The sequence below is a fragment of the Nicotiana sylvestris genome, chromosome 7, assembly GCF_000393655.2.
Source record: "Nicotiana sylvestris chromosome 7, ASM39365v2, whole genome shotgun sequence".
NCBI lineage: Eukaryota > Viridiplantae > Streptophyta > Magnoliopsida > Solanales > Solanaceae > Nicotiana > Nicotiana sylvestris.
The window spans coordinates 4165034-4182137 of record NC_091063.1 but is presented as its reverse complement, the minus strand read 5'-3'; the positions used below and the strand labels follow the sequence as shown (position 1 = coordinate 4182137).

General features: G+C 36.2%; 1 protein-coding gene across 1 annotated transcript; it reads right to left on the bottom strand.

Annotated features, from left to right (window-relative positions):
* Positions 1-12500: 12500 nt before the first annotated feature.
* On the bottom strand, positions 12501-16557 carry LOC104227088 (IQ domain-containing protein IQM4-like). The gene is made up of 7 exons (XM_009779218.2): positions 16121-16557; positions 15752-15932; positions 14082-14170; positions 13889-13976; positions 13541-13771; positions 13351-13452; positions 12501-13218 (listed from the first exon to the last, which is right to left on the bottom strand). Exons 1-7 carry the CDS (start codon positions 16450-16452, stop codon positions 12799-12801), a joined length of 1443 nt encoding a protein of 480 aa, XP_009777520.1. The 5' UTR covers positions 16453-16557; the 3' UTR covers positions 12501-12798.
* Between the last annotated feature and the right edge of the window lie 547 nt (positions 16558-17104).

Sequence of the window (17104 nt, the reverse complement as noted above, 5' to 3'; positions counted from 1 at the left end):
CTAGGATAGATGTCTTAGTCTGATGAATTTTTCTCCTAAGATAGAAAACCTAGTCTGATGAATCTTCTCCTAGGATCAAGATCTTAGTCTGATGAATTTTTCTCCTAAGATAGAAAACCTAGTCTGATGAATTTTCTCCTAGGGTAAACGTCTTAGTCTGATGAATCTTTCTCATAAGATACCAAGAAAAAAAACAAAAAAAAAAAAGAGAAAAAGGACCTAGTTTGATGAAATTTCTCCTAGGATTAAAATCTTAGTCTGATGAATCTTTCTCCTAAGATAGAAAACCTAGTCTGATGAACTTTCTCCTAGGATAAACGTCTTAGTTGGATGAATCTTTCTCCTAAGATACCAAAAAAAAACAAAAAAAAAGAGAAAAAGACCTAGTCTGATGAATTTTCTCCTAGGATTAACGTCTTAGTCTGATGAATCTTTCTCCTAAGATAGAGAACCTAGTCTAACGAATTTTCTCCTAGGATTTTAAAAAAAAAAGGAAGTCTGAATTCGAAAAAAGGGGGTCATTTTTTTAGTTTTCTTAAGATTATCAATGTTTAGTTTTCCTGAAATCAGGGGGCCCTGCCTGGAGAATAGGGTCAGTTTTTATTTTAGTCAAGCTTCGTTTATAGTTTTCCTAGTCTATTCTTTAGTTTACTATCATCATTGCATCAATAGTACAAGTGGTTTACAATTTTGCTAACAACTCACAAATCTTCCTAGTGCAAACTGGGGCAGAAAAAATTTCTTATGTTTTGTCTGTTTTGTTGTAATCAGGCACCCACCTGGAGAATAAGGGAAGATAACTCAAGTTTCAAGGGAAAGCAGTTTTGAAGGAAGACAACTCAAGTTTCAAGGGAAAGCAGTTTCGAAGGAAGTCGGTTCAAGTTTCAAGGGAAAATAGTTCAAGGTGCAAGGGAAAACAGTGTCAAGTAACAAGATAAGACGGTTCAAGTTCAGCAATCAGGCGCCCACCTGGAAAAAAGGGGGAATTCAATTCAGAATGCAATTCAGGTCAGCAACAAAAGAAGCTCGCGTCAAGAATGTGAGTCATCAGTCCAAGATGATCAACAAAAGTAAGTTACAATCCAGAATAAAAAGAAAAAAAAGAAAGACAAGAAGTGAATCCAAATGCAGAAGTTAATGAAAGATGTGAGCTGCTCAAGACAGGGCTGAGGTCACAAGCTCTGCATGTCCCATTTTGGTCTGAAAATCTAAATAAGAACGAACTAGCACCTGCAACTAGCAAGCGTCAAGATTCAAATCTAAAGTCTGCATGAAGAACCATTCAAGACTCAAGATCAAGCTTCAGAAGACTTATAGATAGGAATCTTGTAACTCGTAGTTGACAGGCTTAGCTAGTCTTTTTCATGTTTTGATTTTGATGTAATAACAGGACCGCAGACCAGAACCTCGACGGCACCTTGACCGGCTCTCCACCTCGGTATACTCTATCATCTCACTCACTTCTGAACTACACGTGGCCTGATTCTTTTATAGCCAAGGATATGTAGGCATCTCAGAGACCAAGGCTCGGTCACATTCTCAGTTCTCTTAGTTTTTGGTCCCTGTAAATAAGGGTCGGGTCAAAAAACCTGTCTAGTCGTTCTTTGTCTGAAAATACTTCGTCTTTCCAGTCAAAGAGGGGCAGCTGTAGACACGTGATTTTTTACCCTCCCCAAGATTTTTCATATTTTAGCACGTAAATATTTAATTTAGGCCCAATATAGCTATTTCAACTCATTTTTACTTTTTTACTTTATTTTACTACAAGAAAATGAAAATTACAATTTTATTTTATTTTATGTACCTTTCATAAAGTAAAAAAAAATACAAAATGGTACCTTAATTTTATCTTTATATAATCTTGAAAAATACAAAAATATGTAATAGTTTCATGTTTTAATATAATTTAGTTTAATTAATTAGAATTTATTTTTGCATCATGTAGTATAGTTATCTTATATTAAGAGAATTTAGCTATGGTTTTAAATAATAATTCTTGGAGTCTTCTTAGCCCAAAATTGAAACACAAAAAAAAGACATGGTCCAACCCAATTACCCTTAGCCCATTCTTCCCAACCCATTAGCCCACTTAAGTGCAAGATTTAATCCTAGCCATCTATTTCCTTCTAATCCAATGGCCATCATCTCTCTCACCTTCATATAAAATACCCAATTATAAAAATCCTACCCCAAGTTTTCAATTCCTAGACCTAGACCTAGCTAAGAAAAATTCCTAATTCCAAAAAAGGGCGAACAACGGCAGAACCTTGGATTGATAGACAACAAAAAATCGGACCTCGTGCCACCGCCCGTCACCATCTCGCCAGCTGATTTCCTAGTCAGGTTAACCAAGTCACACCTGTTGTGTTGATTCTCAGAATCCCCAAAAGAGGACAAAGGGAACGACAATGTCATCCACTACTGTTTCAATTTTCGAAAAGAAATCAATATAGAAGTTCGCGAAGGAAAATCTATTCAGAAGGTGAATCTATCATTCACTCATGCCACCATTGAATACTTTGTAAATTTCCATCAAGGATTGAATCTTTTCGGTGTATATTCGAGGTTCCGGTTTGTAATTTCGGTGTTTTGGTCTAAGGATTGTTGCTTTGTTTAGCCCGATTGACTTGCAATTTTTAGCATCGTTCATCAATAAAAGGTCAATTTCTCATTTTTTATTCTCATTTTTTATATTATAATAGCTTGGTGTGCATGTTGGTTGATTTGTGATTCTACGTTGTTTGAGTAGCATGTTTTAGTTTTTAATTAAATTGTTTTAATTAGTTTTTATTTCGATTGTGATGCATGTAGTCTTGGGTTCTTGAATAAATGCTTTTAATTGGGTAGATAAAAAAATTGGAGTTGTTTTTTTGCAAGGAATAAGCATGTGCCATAAGGTGGATTTTGGACCATAAGGAATTTAGGTCAAGTAATAGATTATGTTAGCTGGCCTATTTGCCCCAATAATATCTTGTTCATAAATTTGGCCTTATAACAATCTCAAAGATTAGGAAAATAATTCGAATGCGTAGCTTGCTTTAGGCGTGCTAGTTAATAATTTACCTCCCTAAACTTGGGTGCGTATTTATGTGACCCAAATTCAATTCTCAACAATTTTAGATAAAATATGTCGGGGACCGCGAGTGCATTTATATGACATGGTTCAAAACGTATTTTAAATAACGTGGAAATCTTCCTAAAAAATAATTAATAAAAGCGGTTATAAAGTTAAAATTGCACCATAGGTTAAAACATGTACTAAAAATCATATAATAGGCCAATTATAACAGTTGAGCGACCGTGCTAGAACCACGGAACTCGGGAATGCCTAACACCTTCTCCCGGATTAACAGAATTCCTTACCCGGATTTCTGGTTCGCAGACTGTAATACAGAGTCAACCTTTTCCTCGACTCGGGATTTGCACCGGTGACTTGGGACACCATAAACCTCCCAAGTGGCGACTCTGAATCTTTTAACAATAAATTCCATTTCGATTGTCACTTAAAGTGGAAAATCTCCCCTATATACTCCCTTCCGAGGGTGTAAGTAAAAAGGAGCTGTGACAACTGACACGTTTTTGGAGGGGTGGGATGAAAATTATTAATCTTTATCCACTTATAGGTAATTAGGTAATGTCCCATTACCCGGTAATTAATTAATTACCCTTATAATTAAGAATTATTTCAAAGTACCTAAAAATACTACTCATTTCATTTCATTTTTTTAAAATATACTTTATACATCATGCTATCACGACTGTATGGTACCTTGTATGTTACTAGTCCATAATTATCGGGTATTATCGAACGACCCGTATTTTATCCCAAATCGGCCACCTTCAACGAAACTCGTTAATCTTTAATTTGTATACCCTTTATCCTTCATGACACTTACGTATCGCTTGTTATAAAATAATATAATCCTTATAATCTCCAAATAATCTTTTCCTTTGACTGATGTCAATTACCTTACTATAAATTCAACGTACAATACTAAAGGGTGCAACATCATCGTAATTTAATACTACGATGCATAACATCATCGCAAAGTAATACTGCAATTCGTAACATCATCGTAATATAATACTGCAAGGCGTAACATCATCATAATGTAATACTGCAAGGCATAACATCATCGTAATATAATGCTGCAGGACGTAACATCATCGTAATATTGCAGGGCATAACATCATTCCCCCTTGGAACATTCGTCCTCGAATGTTGACTGATGCTCTTATCATTTTCACAACATATAGCTCTTGTGAATACCTTAATACTCTCCTTGCCATTTAGGCAGTTGTTCTGTGAATAAATCCAAAGTCCAGGGCATTCCCCCCTTTAGGCTTCTTTCCCACGCCATGACTTTTGACCGAATTCCTTACAATCTCGTAACTGTTTCTACCTCCTATCATGTGGCCTCAACGATATTGACCTTGTCAGTGAGCCTATGCGACTTTTCTCTGCTTTTTCCTCCAGCTTGTAACCAATCTCTAGGCCTTACTTTGTAAACATATATAAGGCTTAATAGGATGCCTCTCTGGGAATCTATAGGTATACTGATGTTCTTCGCTCGGTACTTTGTATAACTTGCGAATATGGCTATATCTTACTTCATAGACCTGGTTATCCATTCGTATGACTTTACTGCATCTACATAGGTCATACTATGCCATAACTCTTACTTTGATTCATTGTTATCGAGGTCTGCAACCAACTCCAGGTTACTCTCATTACTTATCCTTAAAACTGATGGTCTAATCTCATCTCATACTGTTGAACTTTTATCCATCTATTGTTGATTCACCTTAATATTGATCCATCATCTACCATTGATAACTTGATCTCTTATGTAACACCGCCGCTAGGGTTCTGTCACGACCCAAAACGATGGGCCGCGACGGGTGCCTGAGTCCTACCTGTCAAACACCCCTAAGCATGCGTCTAAGATATGAACCTGAATAACATCTGTTGTATTACGAAAATAACAGACATAAAGGAAACATGCCATTAAGGCATATGTACGTATACATGGGCGAGCCAGCAAGGCTGATATAGACAACTATATATCCTTATACTTTAGCTTGCAACCGATTTCCTTATGCTTTTCTAGAACAGTGAAACATCCCATCATCTCTAACTCTTCTTTCACTCTCCAATTAGACCTTTCGATACTTAGAAACCATAGGCTAGAAGGTATGTCACTGACGACGCTGCTATCATTCCTGGATACTGAATCCCGCGCTTCTAGCCTCTTTTCCGCAGTACGGGCTATTCATAACCTTCTGTATTTAAGTATCTTGTATGTTGTTCACCTCTTCCTTACTTACCTTAAAACATTGCCTCACATTCTTCTATCTCTTTCATTACCTCCCTTCCACATAGGCATAATTTATCTCCACAACCTGAAGCTCTATTATAATACTTTCACCTTTGTTGCATACATAATTCGGTGGGAACTTCATAGTGACTTCTTATGAGGCTGGTACTCTTCAGTTGGCTTCATCATAGAGCCATTATAAAATATAGCTACTATACTATCTCTCTTATACCTATGCTATTTAAGAGTGATCCTGGGGTCTATAATTCTTTTGGTCCCTCCTATTTTACTTAGTCGATGTAACTCTTTAGTTTTCTCTTCTTTCTGATCATCCTTTATGTAGGCTTAAGCTATCTTCTGATATGTGGCTTGTGGTACTAGTTATTACTTTAGCCTTTCATAGGCGCTGAGGGATATTCATGATAAAATGCTTTAACAATTCAATCCTTCGTCTATGACCTTGGCTCAATTCTTTCTTTTAACATATACCAGAATATTATGTGGCTATATATGTTGTAGGTATAGACTCCAAACTCTTAAGTGTGTTCATAATGTCACCAACTCGCAATCATTGATCGAATAATTCCTTTCGTTCCTTCTTAGCTTTCTTTAACGTAAGCTATTACTTTTCCTGGTCTTTTTGCCCCCTTGTTGCGTGCATACTTAGCTTATCTTAGTTCCCACGTATGCCAGAGTTTTTGTGCAACTCATATGATCTCGAATATTACTTTTTAATTTTACTTCCCATTCATTAACCACGGTAGGTGCTACATTTCTTTGGAGTGCTTACAATGTTGTTGTGAGACTGTTGTTACACGGCCATTTCCTCTTTAGGTTGTTGTGCTTAGGTTGAAGCCTTCTTCCTTATTTCCTCAGCTAGTCTTTCGTTGTAGTACTTAGGGAGAACCCTTGACTCTTGTAAAGCTATGAGCTTATTACGGACATTATGATGTCTTTCCTTGCCTATAATCATCCGTAGTTGCCTACCTTCGTGCCCTTGTGCTTGTAGGGTTGCTTCTGAATTGATATTTTGACTGCCTTCCCAGTGACACTTTCTTTTATCACCGTAACACTTATACGATACCTTTAACTAACCCGACTCCTATTTGAATATATCTCAAGTATTATAATGACATTACCGTGAGGCTGAACTCTCCATGTTGAGGTTTACTACATTTATCTTGCATGATATGCTGATTTGTCTATAACTTATTGTCTATTCATGACTAGGCTCTTCTTGAATCAACTACTAACTAAATGTCGGCCCATTCTCATATCCATATTCTGCATAATCTTTCTTGGGTTATTTCTTTGTCTTAACTTACCTCATGTACTGGCTCCTTATCTATCAATAACATCCCGGGCAGGAACCCTTACTCCTCCCTTTTTTGACATCGTGCTTACTTAATGTTCTGGAATCATAGCATATCTATAATATTTGGATAAGTGCAGTCTCATCCCTTTCTCATTTTTATCGCATTCTTCCTTTATCATTCCATATTCCCCCTTTAGAGGAGTACTAAAACTTGGAGCTATGATGTCCTGCCTATAGATGTTTTTCCTCTTCATCTTTGGCGTCCTTTCACATCATCAATGACCCTTACTCACCTTGCGGTAATCCTTCTATAACAAGGATAGCAGAATTCCTCACTCGTGATGGTGACACTTAGTGTAACTGGCACATACAGTTCCTTAAGCTTAACTTTGCTCATATTGCTTGCTTTAGCGAAACGTCTCCCTGAATGACCATTCTCTGAATTCATCATGGATCTTCTTCTGTTATCCATTCTATTATTGCCGGAATGCAATATGATATTCTCATGATGCTGACTATTATCAAATTACCCAATTCCTAATTCATATTTAGTTTATCTTGTTCAACAGTCCACACTGATTTCTATTACTCTGGGGTATAACTTTTCCTTCTGTTAATTATCTTAGAGTCGCGAACTTATTTCTCGAAATGAGGATGTGATTGTATGGCATATACTTTCTTATTGTCTTAAGGCCCATCACCTTTCGTCTCTTTCTTCATTTGACTATAGGTTCTATAACACTCTACCGTTGTCATCCATGTATCACATCTCACTCATAATTCTTCCTTATCTATCTTCTCATTACTCAGCTAATATTTCTGCCTATCCCCTTTTTTGTGAGAACTTCAACATGACATTCTTTCACTTTTAGCTCTCCTTGCTTCATTTATCGGCTCTTTGGGTTGCTCAACGTCCTCTCTCTACTAAGGATAAGTGTCACACTAAGGTAATATTTATCCCTTCCAGGCTTTCAGTGCCTATCTTCTGAGTTATTTCTTTTTGATCATGCTAGTATTCACATCTAATTGTAATATTCTAGAGTGCACCATCTGGGTGTCTCCCAAGGAGATCTATTAGCACATTTACAATGTCCTTCGGAAATGTCAACTAACGCAAATCATCCATTCCTCGTTGTCGGTTACTCTAACCCCAGCCGGATTCTACTGTCCTGTCCTTCTCTTAAACAATATCCATTAGCTCCCATATGGCATGACTGAGATAGGCGTGGACGATTGTACGTACATCTATTACTGTTGAAGGTAATTCAAAATGCTTGTATCTCCCTTCCTGAATGGTAAATAATAGTAATCTTTATTAATTGGGTACCTTGTACCCTTCTTCACATTGCTTCTTTTACTTGCTGCAACTTGTGTCTAACTTCCGATTCCGTTATTCCTTTTTACCATAAGAGTGGATAAGTATTCTTTCCTAAAATCTCCTTATCACGTGCACCTTTTAGTGCACGCATGATCTGATGAAGACCTCACATTTACTCATCATAAGCAAGATGCAAAATCGAATTCCTATAATTCAACAATTCCACAGCTATATCTCTTATCGATCATCTTTCTGAACGTAGGCATCGTCTTATTACGAATAAAATAGAAGTTCGGAATTTGAATTCTTATAAGTGAGCTCTACCACACGATCTAGAGTAAGAACAAAGAGTGACAGTCCTAAATGCCCTGTAGCCTCTTGCTTATAAGTGTGGTGCATGACACACCCATAAGCAAGACCCTACTAAACACGGCTTGTAGACTCCCTAGGACAGAACAACTCTGATACCACTTTTTTCACGACCCAAACCGATGGGCTGCGATGGGCACCCGATACCTTACTCAACCGAGTACCAACGTAACGTATCTTTCATATCATTCTATCATAGGTAAATGAACCGGAGTAAAGCATGAGGGAATACAAACTTATACATATGAAGTACGACCCTATAAGACCAAAATAGCCATTCGTGTACTGAACATGGGCCGACAAGGCCATACAATATTTTACGTACATGACATCTATCAACAAGCCTCTAAAAATACATAATTTTCATAAAGGTCGGGACAGAGTCCCGCCATACCAAACAATACACATCTAAATCATACTAACCAATCAAGTAACTGCGAAGCAAATGGAGTGCACCAACATCTTCCGCTGAGCTGATAGCCTACTTGGAGGGCTCTCGACCTGTCTATCGGGACCTGCGGGCATGAAACTCAGCATCCCCAAGCAAAAAGGAACGTCAGTACGAATAATGTACCGAGTATGTACGACACATAAATAAGTACATAATAGACATGGAAGAAATATAGAGTAAATGACCCAACATGTAAGTCTAGATAACTCTGTAAATCATGAAATACTTATATTGTCATGCATATGCGTGTGAATGTCATGTCGTGCATAGATACATGTATTCATAACATCATAAAGCCTCTAAGGGCTTCCCAGCACATCATCTCGGCCACTGTGGGCAAATTATCAATGTATACCAGCTAATCAAGTGGTGGTGCGTATATAACGCCATAACCTTTTCCTATATCCCATATACATATATATACATATTTACTCATATATAACGCCGTCTGAGTCATGGGTCAATGTACATGTATAAATAAATGAAATGCATAAGAAATACGTTAATAAGATTTTCTCAGAATGCCATAAAATTCAATATGCCTTTCGGATAAACTTTATCAAATACGTATTTTTTGAGACCCATGAACAGACGATAGAATAATAAAACCTATGGGAGAATAAGAATATACACATCTCTAGTATTTCTACGAATAGAATAATTTATAAAAGTTGTGCATTTGTTCGTTTCGTTTGTATCGTATAGATCATGCCAAAAAGAAAAAAAAAGGGATGACATTAACATACCTGGAGTAGGGAAAATTCGTATGATATTCTTGGAAAAGATTGCACTGTACTCCTTTATAACCGCAAAACATTTACGTTGTTAGGCTTCTAAAACTTCTCGTGGTTAATGAAGTGTTGAATATCATAAATTAGTTGAAAGTGTTATAAGATGGCAACGTTCTGTTTTCTATAAAACTTCCTAACTATCAAGTCATTCCTAAGCTCTAATTGTAGGAGATGACTAAAATTCCAATTTGGTGTTATTGATTGTAGGGATGGTATATCAAAATGTAAGAAATGAAGTGGTGTGGGATTATTTTTTTTTGTAAGAACTATCGTGCAAAGACTTTATCTAGTTGTAGTGTTGAAATTATGAAGTAGTCTTGCTCATGTTTTCAAGATATGAAGTATTATCCATTTGTTGCCACCTATTCCAATGTGACCATGAGTCATTGTTTGGAAAGTGGTTGGCTACCACGTTTTTGGAGGGGTTGAAATTATTAATCTTTATCCACTTATTAGGTAATTAGGTAATGTCTCGTTACCCTGTAATTAACCAGTTACCCATATAATTAAGAATTATCTCAAATTGCCTAAAAATACAACTCATTTCATTTTATTTTTTTAATATACTATATACATCATACTATCATGGCCATATGGTACCTTGTATGGTACTAGTCCATAATTATCGGATATTATCGAACGACCCGTATTTTATCCCAAATCGGCCACCTTCAACGAAACTCGTTAATCTTTAAGTTGTGTACCCTTTATCCTTCATGACACTTACGTATATCGCTTGTTATAAAATAGCATAATCCTTATAATCTCCAAATAATCTTTTTCTTGGACTGATGTCAATTACCTTACGATAAATTCAACGTACAATATTACAGGGTGCAACATCGTCGTAATTTAATAAGCATCATTGTAAAGTAATACTGCAAATTGTAACATCATCGTAATATAATACTGCAAGGCGTAACATCATCGTAATATAATACTATAGGACGTAACATCATCGTAATATTACGGGGCGTAACACCCTGCCCTTCCTCAAGTCTGCCATGGTCAACCTCTCATACCTACTAACCAGGGCATCTATGTCTCTTCTTCTCACATGCCCAAACCATCACAACCTCGATTCCCGCAACTTGGCTTCCACTGATGCTACTCCCACCTCGTCCTTAATAACTTCATTCATAATCTTGTCTTTCCTGATATGTCTACACATCCAACTCCACATCCTCATTTCAGGCCCACTCATCTTCTAGACATGGGACTTCTTGACGGGTCAACACTCAGCTCTATACAACATAGTCGATCTAACCACCACCCTGTAGAATTTATCCTTACGTCTAGGCAGTACATTCTTATCACATAAAACCCCCGATACTAGCCTCCATCTCATCCAACCCGTTCCAATAGGGTGAGTAACATCCTCGTCAATCTCCTCGCTGCCTTGGATTATAGACTCAAGATACTTGAAAGTTGAAACTATCTCTTGTGGGAATGACCTGGGTATCCATCTTTACTTCCACTTCTTCTTCATGCCTCTTATCACTGAACTTGCACTTCAAGTATTCTGTTTTCGACCTACTCAACTTGAAATTTTGGACTCTAGTGTTTGTCTCCAAATTTCCAACCTAGCGTTAATACCACCTCGCGTCTCGTCAATCAGAACTATGTCGTCAACGAATAACATACACCACGACACCTTCCCTTGTATGTGTAGTGTCAGCACATCCAATGCTAGGGCAAACAAAAACGGCTAAGGGCTGATTCCTTATGCAACCCCATCTCCGCAGGAAAATGCTCTGAATCTCATCCGGCAGTCCTCACCCGAGTCTTGGCACTTTCGTACATGTTCTTAATCACCCTAATGTACGTCACCGGGACTCCGCTGACCTCCCAACATCTCCACAACACATCCCTCGGAACTTTGTCATAAGCCTTCTCTAGGTCAATGAACACCACGCGTAAGTCCTTTTTCCTCTTCATGTACTGCTCCACCAATCATCTCACAAGGTAAATGGCTCCTGTAGCTTAAAAAGAAACAATTGATTCATTCAAAATTGGAAGCAGATTTCGTTTCTTCTCTTTTATTATTTTGTACTTAGTTTATGACTCCAAAAACATCCACTTCAAATGCAATATTTGTAGAGCTCAAAATGTCATTGAAGTAGAAATAGGCACAAACAAAATTTATGTTTTAATCAAAAAGGAAACAATCGATCAAATCAAAATTGGACATCTGAGCCTCGTTTATGCATGAGAATGAATAAAGCGCGTACCCAAAAAAATCAATTCAAAGTACTAAGATACCACATTTGGGGCAAGGACTCAAAAATGTACTTAACGATTATATTGGGAGGCTTGGGAGGCTATTATCAGACGTGATTCTCATATTAAATTTTATGAATTCTTCGAACTCTCCGTGAATGTGGAATGCGTTCTGGGCTGCCCTATTACTGAATTCCGATAAACCAGTTGTCTAAGAGCTATATCTGCCGCAACTTCATGTAATTTTCCTCCTACAACCTTTCATTAAGTCGTTTGTGCTCTTTTTGCTTTGACTTTTACTCATTTTATATGTATTTTTTTGTTTCCTCACTGAGCTGTATGATCATGACTGCAATCTGATATTTCACCATCCATCGTAATGTACTTTGTCCTTTGGCCTATTGCCAAAACAGCATTCTGCTTCTTTAAGGGAAAAATCTCAACTAGCCCTTTTTTTTAATGTATATAATGGATATGCACAAATCTAAAAAATTATTGCGAAAAAAGAAGTGACGAAGACAACCAACTATCATTAAAAATTTCAGGTTTGGACCAAAAAAAGTAAGTGTGAATAAACACAAAAAAAAAAAAAAAAAAAATTGACCCGATAAAAATATGATTTTGGCAATCAATTATAAAAATATGATTTTTTATTTATTTTCGGGTTAACTTCAAGAAAAGATTTTACAAATATATCTTTCTTTTCTTTCTTTCCATATCCAAATACAATGCGATGGACATCTTTGTATTTATGTTATTATTAGATGCTACAAAGTTGTGTACAATTTTGACGTCCACAAGTCAACTCTTTGTTTCTCAAAAAGAATGAAAAGTTTTGAAAATTAATCAAAATTAATTCTCAAAATGTACATAATGTACTATTTGCTTTGGCTCAATGAAGCCATCTAGTAAATACAAACATGAATGAACAAATAAATTAAAGATTTGAGTTAGTTTTATCCCTCCCATTTCCTGTCTAGTAGCACCAGATGTGCTTCATTTGGTTCAAATGTTGCTTAATTAGGTGCTGAAATAGGAGTCCGAGGACTAGGCAGTCCCATATGTGCAATCCTTGGAGAAAGCCTAATCTTTGGACTTGGTCTTGGTGAGGGGATTGGACCAGAGAAATTGAAGCCTACATTGGCCACCCGAGGCGATAAATTAACTTGTTCAAGTGCTCGGAATTGTAATTCTGTAGGGTAATCTCTAACACAGCCAATACGCGGTCCAGTTCCAGTTGTCCATTTGTTGGACAAATGTTTAGCCAAGCTAAATGTTGGTGCCTTCTCATTGATGATAATGTCCTCCGGTTTCTTGTCGACGTATGTGCTTCTTTGTTCAGAGTCTTTAGTAATGGAAGGATCCACATGTGGTCGGCGATTTGAGCCCTCGTTGCTACCATTGAATGAATGATAGTCATCATCAATTGCACATCTCTGCATAAGAGAATAATTATCGTTAGTATGCTATTGAGACATAATATAATTAAGATGGTCGCACATTTTATGATATCAGAGCAGCATATGGTCACACTTCAACACATGTTCAAGCGAAACATGAACATTTACCTTAACGTTTGTAAGGTCGACATTGTGCTCTTCAAGAAAGCTAATGAATTCCCTGAAGTTCTCTTCAGTTGGGTGATAGTGACCACTATATGGCCAAATAGCCTGCAACAAAAGACATACATGGACAAGATAAGTAAACTTATTCGCGACAAATCTAATTCGGAGTTTGTACATTATATGATAATTTTACCTCTAGAATTCCAGCATGAGCAACTAGTCTACCAGCTGCAGTGATAGCACCACCAGATAGAAAACTTGAATGTTGAAATGTGCCCTTTTGCTTTTGTCCTACATATAATGTTCTTGTTGTGCTAAGAACAAAGATCCATTTTGAACCCTCTATTGACTGAACAGAAACTCCACTTTGTTTATATACAAGCTTCCCATTCTCAATAACTACTTCATATGATTCGCGCTCCTTCTGCATTTGTAAAACAGAAGCAATTTAGTTCAAAAGAACTATATATAAACACATCATAGATCTGTTAACTATACATCGGTTACATATGTTTAATAAAGATTCAGAACGCGAACTTACTGGTCCAAGATATTTGATGCATTGATGGTGTAATTTTGTCCTAGGACATTTCTCTAGATTTATTTCTTTTCCATCTCCAACATCCAACCTTCATAAGAAAAACGTTAATAACGCGATTAGATGTCATCTCCGAGTAATTAACTTTCTCATGAACACAAATATAACTTTCTAAAAAAAATTGTACTGTACTTACCAGTAGAAGAAAGGCTGAGAGCTTTCACTCTTAAACCATAAATCATAGTAGAAGTGCAAGTTGTGCCCATACCGATGTCGTGGATCAATCTACAAGAAAATTAGAAAAAAAGTAAAAATGTCAATTGCTAAATCATACCAAATCCTTCTAATTAAAGCAACTGTTGGGATATATACTATTAACCATGAGTTTGATTTAGATATAGTATTTATTACGAAACAATTGTTTATTCAGTTTTAATAAAGTTTTAAATAGATCATATATTAGTCTGTGTCCTTTGCTTATATAGTAGATGATTTAATGTATAGAGTTTAGCTTATATACGGAAGATTAAATCATCGGTTCTTATAAGTATAAAGTTTGAGTTCATAATCTAATGATGGAATTGGACAAACCATCAGGAATGATTGTAGCACAAGATTAAATATAATTTATCTTGATTATGGGAATAGTTTAATTCCAACTTCTTATGCTAATACATTTTGTATGTATTGAACGGACCAGGTAGGGATAAGTATTTTATACTGATTTAATAAAATAAACTCTCTAGCCATTAAATGTACTTATACTCTTAATCTTGATATAATTATTATTAGCTGTGTATATTATTATTGTTTTGATTTATTAAAAGGCGAGATTCTTTCGTGGGTCAATATGCCTGGTAAATTGGATAATAATAATATACATTGGCGAAGTAATAGTTAGTTGATGGAATCCATGTCTCGGTTTAGAGATTGATGATACACCTTTATGAAAGCTTATAAATTTTCATGTGTAAACCCGGCCGGTGGATTTTGTATCCGACACATGAAATAAGTTAAGCGAAAGTCTAAAGGAAATAATCAATAAATTAAATCGTCAGTAATTTAATTTACTTGATTAGTATCTGAATCTTAATATGGGGAGTTAAATAAGATTTAATGGATGAATTTCGAAATTGGATAAGGAGTGCAATTACGGATTTTTAGTGGAATAATTCGTAATTAATTATGGTAGATATTAATTTCGAAAATTAGAAATTAATTCCATCATTGAAGCCTTGTTAATTAAATTCTGTGGTCCCTACTGTGCCTAAATAATAGGAAATAAAGGAATCATTTTTCTAATGGAAAAGAAAACCCAACAGGTTTTGGAAAAGGGTCTTAACCCTTAAAACTTGTGCTATAAATACATAAGTTTTTCCACCTAGAAGCAGTAGTACATGGTGCCTGAAATTTTAAGCCAAGTTTTCCTAGAAATTTCGCCCACACGAAATTTCTATTTCCGGTATTATTTGGGTAACACAGTAGAAGACCGTGGAATGTTCGAGGATCACGATTGTGCGGGTGATGGAAATTCCATTGAGAAGTTATGGAACTGAAGGCTCACGTGATAGAAGAGATATGTTCACGCTTCAAGAGGTAACCCGTGAAACCCCGTATATACTAGTTGTCTAGATTACATGTGATTTTGATACTGGGATTGCTTCTGCTGTTTATTATAATCCATCAGCAACAACAACAACAACTCCAGTATAATTTCACAAGCGGTGCCAAGGAAGAATAGCGTGTACGCAGATCTTATCTCTACCGCGAGATAAAGAGACTGTTTTCAATAGAAAACTCGGTTCAAGGAAAATGCAAGTAAAGCAGTAATGACAGCAAGAAAAAGCAGTTTCAAATTAAACTTACCGCTTCTAGCCAATGCTGCAGAGCCAATTTTTGAGCTTTTTCATCTTTGGACAATCCCTTTCCAACTTTAGCAGCTCTAGTACGTGCTCTAGCCCACCTTGAAACAGCAGTTTCTGGCTTCTCATCATTGAAAAATGAAACTGAACTTCTCTTTAGAGCTGCAAAATCTAATGCCTTCCACCTACATATATTACACAATAATTACTTCAATAAATATAGAATAAGAGGTAGTGTGTACGCAAAACTTATCCCTACCTCGAGGGTAGAGGATAGAGAAGTTGTTTTCGATAGACCCCGGGCTCAAGGAAAGAAAAAAAAAAGCAGAAAAAACCAACAATAACAACAGCAAGATAATAAGAAAACACGAACCATAATTCTTCAACCACAACAGCACAATCAGCCAGATTTCTTCTAGTCCTATAACTCTTATATACTTTTTGAAGCTTAACAGCTGCAGCATCAAGCTCGCTAACTGGTCGAGGAGAAAACATAATAGCAGGCTCAGGAAAGGAAATATCTGATTTTGCCTTAGTTTCTTGAACCAAATTCTTGAATGAGAGTGTTGTCTCAAGCATCAGTTTGATTGGCTCACAATTTCTAACATTTATTGTATTCTTTCTTGACATCTTATCAACCCCATTTGATTGTATTATGGTTTCTGATTCTGTTCCTTTAAAACCATTTTCTTTCATCACTGTCATCTTTCAGTTTTCACAAACCTGAAAGAAAAATAGAAGAACCAAAAAAATTTCTTTTGTTTTCTGTTGAAGAATATTGAAGTTTTCCAGAAATGATGTGTCTGACTATTACAGATTTGGTAGTTATATAGGGAGATTTTTAAAGCGTGGATTCGTGGAAAAATAAATTAAAATAGAGGAGACTAAAAGATTAGCTAGTGGACAAAGGGAACTGTACTAAAGAAAGTAATTGGTCTTTGAATTACCGTACAGTTTAATGTGAACAGAAAATTGGAAAAGAGTTAAGAAAGCATATTGTTGGTTTTATTTAGAATTTCTTTAACTTTCAAACCCCACGAGTTTTTTGATCAAATCAAAGTTCTCCAATTTCTAAACCAACCTCCTTTCTAATTTGGGACAAAAATAAAATATGTCCCCTTTTCTTTGGTTTTTGAAAAATTCCTTGCGAAACGGGTAGCCAGAGCTAGAGTTTTTCACCGAGGGATATCAAAATATAAAAAATTAGACCATTGAAAAATTAAGAAGAGTCAACGTTTAATAAATATACATAAAATAAAATTATTTATCTAGTAATACAGTGTATTTTTCGGCGAAGGTTTGTCGATCACCCCTTGGTTGAATGTCGACGCTGCCTTGGAGTGTGCACCGGATAACC